An 11933-nucleotide genomic window follows, 5' to 3' on the forward strand; every position below is an offset into this window, starting at 1 on the left:
ACTAGTTCATCAAATGAGAACTGAGCCATGAAAAGAGAAGATACTGGTTTTGGAGTCACCATTGCATCTCACAAATCAGGTGGAATCAGAATTAGTCACAAATACGGGAGCCATGTGATCCTCTAATTTGGTCTAGACTGTTCCCCGAGCTCAGTTAAAACTCAGGCTACAACAAATATTGTTTTGAGTGTATTGCTGGACTGGAGCTGTTGAAGGAATGAAAACGATGGCTTAAGAGTAAAAATAAATAATTTAATGCATAGTATAATTATCAGATTACTTCTTAAATATACCAATAACATTAAAAAAACAGAAACACAATTTCCCATAAGCTATTTCTCAAGATAATACAAAAGGTTTCTTAAAATAAATTTCTCTATCCAACAATACCAGCATTTGTACTGGCTATACATGTTCACAATTACAAATTCAAACAATGCATTCATGACAAGAAGTTATATTTCACTAGCATGGTAGTGAATTCATCACATTTCTAGTAAAGTTAATGATTAGTTTTAAATGTTGATGTTATTGTCAGTAACTAACTGTCATGCCACACTGGCCTACATAATGTGCCTCAGCACCCTTCTCTTAGCATTGGTCCATCTTATGTAATCTCTTGACAACTAGAACTAGTATTTGCTGCCTTATTAAGGCAAAAATCTTGAATCTGTTTATTTTCATCCTCGCTGCTGGGGCAGGGGGTATACTTAGAGTCTAGTCAGGCAAATGCAGGTCGAATAGCTGTCTTTTCACAAGTACCCCTGATTAACAGTAGCTAGTTGTTAAAGTGTTCAGCTTATTTGACCTTTGAAAGATTCCTCAGACATTCAGATGCATTAGGGAACAAGATATGTCTCTTATCCACGGCATTGCTCTATTCACTTTAAACAAATTTACTAGCTCTGTGCCAGATGCCCTTTACCTGGCTATACAAACAGCACCACTGAGTTTTCTATTACATTCATCAGAAATATCCTTGTACGTAAGTGCGGCAGGACTCTGGCAAGAGCAGAAATCCATCTATCTACATGGCACTGTACAACACATCGGTGAGGAACGGACCCTTGGAACATTTCTATTTCACATTGTGAAAGAGAAAAATAGAGCAGATGATACCTTCTCTAAGAAGACTATAGGATGAACAAGGGGATGATGAGATTCTCAGTTCACTTAAGAAGCTAGTGCAAAGGCCTTGCATGTAACTAAGGAAAATAAAAGGGGCATTTAAGTTTTCAGGTTGCTCTGAGAGGAAAGAATAATGGGACAATAAGGCTGAGGGAGTCAGCAGGGGAAACATCACAAACATGAGCATAGGTGGAAGTAAGTATGAAGGATAAAGCTGTGCAGATAATTTTGGATGAGGAAAGAGGAGAAGAAAGGAAGCATATGCAAGAATGCTTTTAAAGCAAGTACAAGGAAAGCAGAACTGATTCATAAGGCAGTTCAAAGAAGAGGTTTCAAAGTCAATGGAGCATGTATCAAGCATGATACATGATTTTCACAAAAGCAAATCCAAATGGGTTACTGATATATCAGGACAATGGTAAAGAAGGAGGTAGCAATGTTCTAGGAGTACAACACTGTTATAAATATACCACATTTTTCAGCTTACCATACTGCATCACACACAGTATTTACAGAACATCAACATCATTAGAAGTGTTTCTACATAATGAATAGCTCCTAGTCCTTCAGATTACTAATAGACCTGAGAAGGTGATCTCTTCTAGTAGCCGAGGGAGGAGTCTTTCCATCATTTCTCTGAAAGTTAAAACAGTACATTATTAGCATTAAAATGAAACTTCAATTTGACACTTCAGCATATTTCTTCCTGTCTCCTTTGCATTGCTTTTCCTGTGAACCCTGTCAATACATGAGGAACAAAATGATATTGATCATTATAGCTTGAGACTTGTTGATCTCTTGTTCCTTGCTAAGTACTGAGAAAGTCAAAATGAGTTAAGCACAAATCTTGCTTATACACACTGTGTTGTGATGTGATGGCCTAGGATTATCCTAAAGGCACTTACATCTGAACTAGTAAGTTGGGGGGGGAAAAAAAGCAGCTCTGTGTAAACTTCAAGTTTGTAGGACTTTTAAACTAATGTTTTCAATCAACACAACTCTAAACACAGTGAAATCACTACCTAGTCACTAGAAAATGTGGAAGAGTGAACATTTGGTTCCTTTAAAGAAAATCTCTTTCAATAACTAACTTTCCCCAAAAAACTCTGAAAAAATGCAAATCAGGAAGCTTTTTCATTGACTGTGAAAACACCAGAAGTTGACTCCCAAATTACTTAAGCTTTTTCACTTAGGATTTAAGCTTGTTTTACAAACATTCAAATATGGATAGACAACATGGAAAAAACATTTTAATTATTTTGCCTGTACACATTGTACACACACATATATGAGGAGATTTTCTTTGTAGCTGTACATATTAAATACAGGAGGAGGTCTGAAAAGTTTGGCTGGACTCAGTAGCTGAACAGTTCTCATCACGAATACTTTTCTCATCATTGGATGAGAAAGAATCCTAGGGTACAATTTAAGCATGGCAAGACTTTCTTGAATATTGAATATTTTACAATTTTCTTAATGTCTTTCGAGAAAGATTTCCCTCCTTCCAAGTAAATACTTCTGCTCCTTGAAGAGAAGGAGTCCCTCTAATGTACAGCACTTACATGTTAATGTAAGAGAAGTTGGGTCAAGCTTTAGCTTGGTACATTCGGATGTCCCATGATGAAGAGTATCTTCTTCATCGTAAATATTTTGACGTAAAACATTCCTTATAAACTCTGGATTCATTGTGTTTTCCATAAACCCCTCTGTTGATGGTGGTACAGAGAACTCCAGCTGATAAAATACAGTAGCACTTTCATTACTGAAAAACAAACAAACTCAGGTATGAACATGTGCAAGTAACCACTGTTTCATTTCTTTTCTTTTCTTTTTGAGGGAACTACCTTTTCATATATATGTTGGCACTGATTTTTTTTTTAAACCTGTTCTAAGGAAAAGCATTAGAAAACAGAACAGCCATCAAGCTTCCAGTTTCCTCTTTCACTTCTTTCTCAGAGCAGCTGTCGATATGAATGAAAGCTGGGCACGTACCTGATGCCAGTCTGAGACACGTTTTCAAATGCACAAAGGGCAACTGAACATGTGCCCTGACAGGCCAAGGTTTTCCACATTTGTTCCTAATGAGAACATAACAATAATAGCAGAGGTGACACAATACTGTGTTCATAACTAGCTGAGAACCTGCAAAAAGATTTGCTCTCCTGATAGCAATACCTGATGCAACCCAGACAGGGTTTCTAACCCACTTTCTGGAGTGGATTGTTAAACCACCAGACTGGAGTCCATCTCTGGAGACTTCACTGCTTGCTATCTATCCAAAACACTAAGTGCAATTAGACTACTGCATTTTACATAACAGAATCATCAAAAAAGAATCAGAAACACCAAAACATTGATGTTTCAAGAGAAACATCAAAAAAGAAGTTGAATAGGGGAAGAGAGAAAGAAAGGGGGTGGAGAGAGAGAGAGGGAGAGGAGCTGTGCAATACATATGCAGAACTGCAGGTTTGTACTCAATGGGCTAAATCATCATTTTTAACTGAAAGGGTAACAAGCTACAGCACACTCATTTGACAGAGTAGACATGCCCTACTCTGATGGTGCATCAGAGCACATTCACCAAAGTGCCTTCAGGACAGCCCCTCGTCCCAGCCCATTGGGGCCCTTCCTCTATCCTTGCTTTCTCAACTGCCCCAGACTTTTGAAAATCTCTACTTGCTGCAATGTTTTCCAGTCCTTCTTACCCCTTTATCACCCTGCTTTTTCAGAAATCCTTGGAGAAGCTGTCTGCCCCACCTCCCTTGCCTCTCTGCAATTGCTTCATGGCAGAACCATGCTGGAGCTGATCCTTCCAGCCCCACTTTTCCCTCTTCCGCTCAGCCTCCCCTTCCATTGTAGGACCATGGCATCTCCATAGCTTAAAACATTGCAGTCTCAAACATTGTAAACTCCTTAGCCTTTCTCTAGTGCCAATTTCTGCTGAGAGTAAGATCCTCCTTCAGCTCTAGCGTGAAGCTTTCTCCCATCTCTGCAAGGCAGGCTGGATGCTTTCACACCTTTCTGCCACCACTGCTCCCCTGCACCCATTGGCCTTCAGCAGCCGAGCTTCTCCTACGCATGCAGCCACCTCTCACCTGGGCAAGCCTAACCTCAGCCTCTGCCTCCTTCTATGCCTCTCACTCCCACCCTTCCAGTCTCGCCAGCATGCTGCTGCTTTGAGATTTGCTCCTGTTGCCCAAAATAAAGTGAGGGGGAAAAAAAAATCCAAACGAACCAGCAATGCAATATTGCGGTTTTGGCTTTCACTTCTTGTGTGTCTCTGTTGCCTTTAAGCTCTTTTGGGAACAGAATAGTTCTCCCCCCTCCCCATGGACCCTTTTGAATTTAGTTAAGACCATTTAAGCCATGTTGCTCTCAAGCGGTTCCAGCTGCTTATTTTCCTTTTAATTTCCTTTAATAAGTTTGGTAAGGGCTGCACCTGGGACCAAAGACAACAGATGATACTTAACAGCAACAAAATGTTACCATCATTATTTGTTACTAGCAGCACTTGTCCTTTACGCTAGAGAATCCTTCTACCAGTTTTCACTATCCATATTAATAATCCTCCCCCAAACATCCTATCTTTTGCAGTTTTAAATGTTCTGCCTATTTATACAGGTACATATATGTGCCTTATCAAATGTTTATAAATATCAGATAATTTTCATGGCACAAATTACTTACCTGAAATAAACCACTTGAGCTGACCTAAAGTAGCGTCCCAGAGCTGGAGACGAACTGTAGACATCTGTTAACTTGGAGAGAAAAAAAAGAAAAGAAAAAGAAAAAAATATATATTTCTTCCATTCGCTATCACTTTTCCACATAAAAGAAAGGACAGTGAATCATTCTTTTAAGGTGTTGCACAGGGCATAAACCCAGGTGCTGAATGTCAAATACCAGCAAATATCTGTCCTGGAAAAGGTACACATTACCTTTGAGCCTGGCAGACAAGTTAACCTCTGTGTTTGAGTGATTAGTATATTACCTTAACACAATAGAGGCATTCAGGGTGAACTAAAAGTATGTGCTCAAGTTGCCATCTGTAATTTATTTATTTATTTATTTATTTATTTATTTTGGTACCAGAAAGCCCTTCTACTCTTACTTTACAGAGGGAAGGGTCCCCTTTCACAATAAGTCTAAATCAGTACTGCCATGCCTGGTGAGCTTACTGCAGCCATAATTCAGAGCCATGGTGACTCAACGGAAATGACAGCTATAAACCCATGTTGTCATCACATGCTTATGGGAAAACGCAACACAAACATTTCTGAGCAGGGATCAGCCTAGATGGCCTCCACAGGTCCCTCCTAACTAAAATACTCTGTGAAAAAGGTGAAGACTAAGTCCCAACCATTATTAAAATTTAGGCAAAACTTTAAAATTTTGCAATCTGTGCAGCTGCTTGTGTGCTTAAAAGGAGGCAATTCTTTTTTCTGAATCAGGACTTTAAATGATATTGGAAAAAACAAAGCTCAGAATCTACCCTTACTTTAGTAAATCATGCGGACTTGCAAACAACTCAGTTGCTACACAGAGAAACAGAAATTTCTTAAAGGGAAAAATACTCAATCTTTGTTACAAGCAGAATCAGTTTTGCTGAGAACCATGTCAACACATACCCTCTTAGTGATGTCTTCAGAGAAAAGGTGTGGAAGACCACACTTTAACTTGAATTTTCCAGAAAAATTGCGATAGTTTCCACTATGTAGTAGTGCATCAGGATCCCAATAGTCATCCTCATCTGTGTAAACATCTAATATTCAAAAAGAGATAGAAAGGGAGGAAAAGTTCTAGTTAGCAGAAGTAGGAAAAATTACCCTCTTGACTTTCTCTAGAGTGGCTTTCTCACAAATTTCCTAAGGAATGACTGTCTGGAAGTGACAGAAGGAAAATGCAAGTCACCTAAAGAAAAGTGACAGCACACAGAGGTCCATGGTCCACCCCATTAAAGGTTAGCTACTCTGGAAGACTGGCAGGCACTGACACCAAGTGAGGAGACCTAAATTATCCATTGCAATGAGTGCAATGTAAAAGCATTGTTTCCACCCTCATCCCTCAGTCTGTTCTAGTAATATTTCTTCAGTTCACTGCAAACTGGAATTGCCATCTGAGCAGGACACAAGTTGGTAGTTGTCTGCTAAAACAAAAGCACTCGCGTGTGTAAGTGCATGTCTACCCAAACAGCCCCACGAACAGTGTCTGTACACAGGTATGACCATGTCCTTCAGCTGGCTGTCACAACCACCTCAGCAGTGAGCCATTACACCGATAGGGATTAACAGAAAAAAAAAATGTAGTAATGTAAACATCTAAACTGTTCTAACCCTAGGACCTCCTTATAACATCACTGAAAATCAGTACAAGACAAAACTGCACATCCACCACTCAGTGCACAACCCACCTTCTGCAGTCAGCATCCAAGTCTCTGCAGCAGTCAGCTTGCAGGAGTTTAAAGGATGCTATTATTCCCATTTGTATTGGAAGATGAACCAAGAGTAAGATACTTACTAGAATAGAGAACTAGGCTGATGAGAATTACCAGGAAGAGCACTATAAAAATTGCAGCTATAAGCATCCATAGTTTACACTTCCAGAAAATGACATTGCTGCATGATTTCCAATGATCTCTGTTCTAGTTAAAAAAGGAAAGGGAATGTGGATTAATGAAATAAGGCAGGGAGAAAATATTTAAGCATGTCTCTACTGTCACGTTTAGGAAAAAAAAAAGAAAAAAATAGAGAAATGGTCTCACTGTTAAGCAATGCTCTACATCAAAGGTTCCCACCCTTAAGTATTGCGGCAGGTGGGAATGTAGACCTGCAGAATGCAGTGGACATTCACACGGAGTCAATTACTTGAAAGAGACACATTTAATTCCCTACTTATGCAGAATTTCCAACTCTTGAATCAGCCATAAAGCTAAGGTGCTACAAAGGTACTTTCATATTTTCCAAATTTCTTTGAAGCAGATCTATTTTCTTTGTTCCACAAGCTGTCCTTTTAAAGTTTCCATCTTTCCCAACCAAAAAGTATCTGTGAAGGAATTTTCAGAATGACTGGATATCAACCTCAAAAACATTGATAATATCAGTCTGGATATAAGCACCCAAAGCAAGTGGAATGCTATTCCTTAAATGTTATTGCATTAAGGAAGATTCTAATGTTGACTCCCTTTTTCTTCAAAAGATTGACTATTTGAAGACGATTGTGAGCATTTACCAGAAAGTTTATCACAAATCTCACATCTGTTAGGAGGTCACAAGGAAATTCTCTTGAAAGAAATTGTGTATGCAGGCATGTTCCTATAGGGGAGCAAGGACAATTCCTGCCTTTCATTTAATTTTTGATAGGATTTTAGACTGATGTAGGAATTAGTCTTTTATTAGTTACTCCAGCACTATTAATATTAAAAATATACTTAAGTGACATAGCAAAACAAACAAGAAACTCCAGATTTGTTCCACAGACAGATGACTAAATGAAGAGCGTAAATTCATAAAAAAGTAGACCATGCTGCCTTTATAACTCCCCCTGCTCCTCACCGACTGTAAACCCCGACATAACCTCCCTATTAACACCATGACCTTTCTGAAATCAGTATCAGGCAAGGAAAAGCACATGGTGTAGGTTGTCTGGGCCACACACACACAGAATAGCAGGAACCAGCTTGCTAGCTGGAGGCACTAATTCAGATTACCTTCCTTTACTATTTGAACTTTCTAAGAACCTAGTATAACAGAAAAATTTTCACTGAGAACTTTCTTCTGAATTTAACTGAAGTTCACCAACTGGTTTAAAACCTCTTTGGGGGTGGCGGATGCACAGGAAGAGAAGAGACACCCAAATACCCCACAAGCATCATTTCTTAAGGAGTGTGGGCAAAAAAACCTCTCTACAGCTCTCTACAGACACACCTGCATGTGCAAGTCCACTTTGGTGGAGAATGATGAACAACTGGCTGAGTATGGTTTATCTTACAGCGTGCATTTGCATGATTGTGTATATATATTTTATATGATTTTTTAAAATGTATTAGAAGAAGAATGAATCTTCAATTTAGTATGTAACACTAGCATATCATTTTATGCCTGGCAAGAACACTAGCTACTGCCTAAAGTACAACTATGAAATCAGCTATCATAATATGACCTGAGACAGACAGTTATCAAGCCCAAATTTCTACTGAGAATACCAGCCACATATTCAGACCACCACAAAAATGCAATTTTTAATTAAGCAAAGTAAACTGGCTTGATTTCAAGGAAACATTCAGCTCTCCAGACTCTTCCCTCCCAGCTGGGCCAACACCCTCTGGACATTGCTTATACACATGGCGAGGCTGCGGGGAGGGAGCAGCGGGGGAAACCTCTCCGCACTGGACAGAGCAGTCATTTTCATTAATTGGCTGTCTGAGCACGAAGCAGATCATAATAGTTTTCCAGTAATCCCTACAGGATACAAAGCCAAACACCAGAATCGTCAGCAGAAACAGAGCCCCAGTGAAAAGTGTCAGTTCTGGGAAAAGGCTCTGAACTGAAAGTTAAGGGTAAAGTTCCTCAAGAGAGCTGAGCTAATCTAGCTGACCCCTCTCTCTCCTCCTCTCCCTCTCTTGTTCCTCTTTGAATGTCTCTAGCACTTGTCTGACCTTCAGCAAGCTGATCCAGCTCACCAAGCCAGAGGAGAAGCAACCCCCCCACCCAATATAGCAAGAGCAGCGTTTTGCCTGTCGGGTGGAACGAATCAGCTTGTGAGGGGTCAGGCCAGATGATCTGCGGGGCTGGCAAAAGGAAGCAGTCGCTTTTGCTTGGCCAGGAGCAGAAGAGGAGGGTGGCGGGACTCATGCAGTTTAACTGTCAGATTGGCTCAGCTATCCCTGGAAATCTCTCCCTACTGAAAAGTGGGAAATTTCTTAGCTGTACTACAGCTTTTCCCTCTGCCTTTAGGTCAATAGTCAAAAATCATTGTACCGCAGTCACCTGTGAATAAAATACCATTCCTCCGCCAACTTTCATTTGTTCCATAGCTTTAGGCTAAACGCTAGATGCTAACTACCTCAGGACTCACATGCTGGTCTTAACTGAGGTTTATGGGCACTCTATTCATACAAATTCATAATTGTTAGCACCTACAAATTACCCAACAATGAGAAAAAGAGAGACACTAACATGTCTTAAAAAGCCTGCTGCAGGGCATCTATTCTTGTGGTGCTGTTTTCTGATTAATTTGTTCTCAGACAAAACCTATTTAAATATGGGTTTTAACATTTCTCCTTTTTGATTTTGAGCCCACTCCCACAAACGTAGAAAAAGAAAGCAAAACTCATAGTACTAAGTACTACTTTATTTTCTGAGTTAAAACAAACAGCCAACACCAAAAAATAACAATGCTCAAAACCCCATTCCAACTTTATAAATTTTCACTAAAAGGAAGAAAATCAATACATCTAATAATGTTTCCAACATTTACTTTCAAGTGAGCTGCCCTTCCCCCTCATTCAAACAACTAATTAAACTACCCCACAAAATGTTCCTATGAAGTGTCACTTCACTTGCTGTATATTTCCCAACAGCTCCATAATCATCAAATGAGTAACCAAAATTCCTACCTTTTTTGTTGCTGCTGTTTGTGGATTTAGAGGCTCATTATGATCAGCCTCATTTTCCTCCCCATGAACCTCTTCTTTTTGTAATTCAATATCCTCCTGCTCCTGGTCACAGTTTTGCCTTTTCATAGCTTCTATTGCTGTGTGAGGATCTTTGTTTCTGAAGCAAGCAAGCAGATAACTCATTTCCTTCTGGTTTCAGCCGCAGTTATGCCAGTAGCAGTTCTGGTATGAGGTTGGAGACGATAACAGTGAGGGCTGGGATAGTTTTTGCAGGAGTGATCTCAAAACAGTGATCAACAAGGGGAATTCCTTGGAAGGACAAATACGTCGCCAGCACTAGCTACAGAGAGAAGGGAGGGGGAGGAAGTATCGATTCCAGACCTACAGCTCTCGTACTGTGCAGTACTAGGTTTTCCAGTTTGTCTACCTTACAGTACCAGCCTTCAACAAGCACAAGCAGGTGAATAAACCTTTGGCAACATTATCATTTGCTGAGGTGATTTTGAAAGGAACAAGATTGCTTCCCCTGCTGTTTTCAGCCAAGACAGTAAGACACTATTGTTGTTATCTGCACAGATACACAAACAGATGTGGTTCTGAGCAGCATAAACCGAGTGAAGAATCACATAGCCTGTGGTTGGGTTAGTCTACGAAGAGAACTTACACTGCCTCTGAATACCTCCAATTTTAGTCTCCTTGTATAGTCAATTGAGAAATGCATGCTACTAACTTTTGTGCTGTGAATTTCCTCTCCCTAGCTATTATATAGCCTAAATCAGATGTCTGGTGCTAAAGAAGCATTTATGCCTATTCACAGCCTATCCAACCAAAACCTGAAACATGACTTCCCTTCCCCTTTCTTTCTTTTTTTTTTTTAAAAAAAAGAAAAACAGTCTGGAGAAGAGAGTGGGGGTGACCTTCAGCCTTGGCCTATGCTCTCCAGGATGTGGTTTTATAAAGGGAACCACAGTGTGAATTGAGATCTGGCCTGCGCTCGCTTCCCAAATGAGCTCTTCTGTGATAGTCCGAGTAACTCATGACAGCTTATCAGAGCCAGAGGCTAATTTCTCCCTCTCCCGCCCTTGCCCTGTCCCCCCAGTATCCTGCATCCTACCTCCTCCCATTTCTCCTGTCCCAGCTCAATCCTCAGGGTTCTCCTTCCTCCTCACAGGGCACCTCTCTTCCTCTGGATCAAGAAAGTCTGGCACATGGCTGGTAACTGCACTCTTGCTCCTTTTCTTACCCCAGCACAGAGAGGACAGTGCATTAAGCAGGGAACAGAGCTTCTTTCTCCAACTCCATCCCTTGCCAACTGAACTTTCACTCACAGCACTACTCCTTCTTCCTGTCAAGTGCTGAGGATACTTCCCCTCCCACCACTATTTTCTTGTTGTGAAACTCCTCTGGCTACTGGTGCCTGACCATTCCACTGGGGTTCAGATTCCCGACATCATGTAACAGTCATCGAGGCAAAGGCACTCCAAAAAGCTGAGCACAGGGCTTGGCTTCCTTCCGCAAATAAAAAGAAACACAAATTCCATGCCCCACCTTCAGTTCTGGAGAATCCTCAAAAGGCTGGAGGACTGAGCATGGAGCCAAGCAGTCATCAAGATTAGAATAGGTGCCTGGATCCTCAGGATTTTACTTGGGAAAAATTTTCACTAGAAAAGTCTTTACCTGCTGGGTTTCAGTACTCCTGCTGGAGATGAGCTCCATTCATTTCATTTCCACTCTTAGTAATAGAGCTTACCTTCCTATTGAATTGTCTGAAACTAAAGGAGTTTTTCTAAGTCAAATGAGTTAATGATTATAGATCGCACCCAGCAAAAGCCAAAGTCCATTTATTTTAACCTGTGAAGGAGCACTGTACAAACACTTGAATTTCTTTAGGCTGGACTGAATTGAGATCCACACTTGATGCCTTACTTGCACATAAACTAACAGACTTCTCTCACACATGGAACTGAGAAGCTGCTAAAGAAAATGGGAAGTTGAGAACTGATCTGAACTTTCTGGCCTATGCTCTTATCTAGAACAGAACAGCAGGAAAACTGTTTTCTTCTGTAGTGAAGACATCTCTGGTTTCAACACAAGGAACAGAAACATACAACCTTAAATGTGTGCTTTAGTAAAACAAGCAAATCTTGGCTCAGCTTTACAAAAAGAGGAAAGTCGGAGGTACAAATGTTGT

General features: G+C 40.4%; 1 protein-coding gene across 1 annotated transcript; it reads right to left on the reverse strand.

Annotated features, from left to right (window-relative positions):
- Window positions 1–231: 231 nt before the first annotated feature.
- Window positions 232–10080, reverse strand: C1H3orf52 (chromosome 1 C3orf52 homolog). The gene is made up of 6 exons (XM_013950051.2): window positions 9743–10080; window positions 6646–6769; window positions 5757–5890; window positions 4816–4886; window positions 2691–2890; window positions 232–1764 (listed from the first exon to the last, which is right to left on the reverse strand). Coding segments are annotated over exons 1-6 (714 nt in total). The 5' UTR covers window positions 9926–10080; the 3' UTR covers window positions 232–1762.
- Between the last annotated feature and the right edge of the window lie 1853 nt (window positions 10081–11933).

Source organism: Apteryx mantelli, chromosome 1 (genome assembly GCF_036417845.1).
Source record: "Apteryx mantelli isolate bAptMan1 chromosome 1, bAptMan1.hap1, whole genome shotgun sequence".
Classification (NCBI taxonomy): domain Eukaryota; kingdom Metazoa; phylum Chordata; class Aves; order Apterygiformes; family Apterygidae; genus Apteryx; species Apteryx mantelli.

Bases quoted from the DNA above. Each gene is read 5' to 3' on its own strand.
- C1H3orf52 (XM_013950051.2), bottom strand. From the start codon at position 9,925: ATGAGTTATCTGCTTGCTTGCTTCAGAAACAAAGATCCTCACACAGCA. The intron at 5,891-6,645 runs GTAAGTATCTTA...TTTGAATATTAG, and splicing joins CAGCCTAGTTCTCTATTCTA to ATGTTTACACAGATGAGGAT. The intron at 4,887-5,756 runs GTATGTGTTGAC...TTTCTCTCCAAG, and splicing joins CTGAAGACATCACTAAGAGG to TTAACAGATGTCTACAGTTC.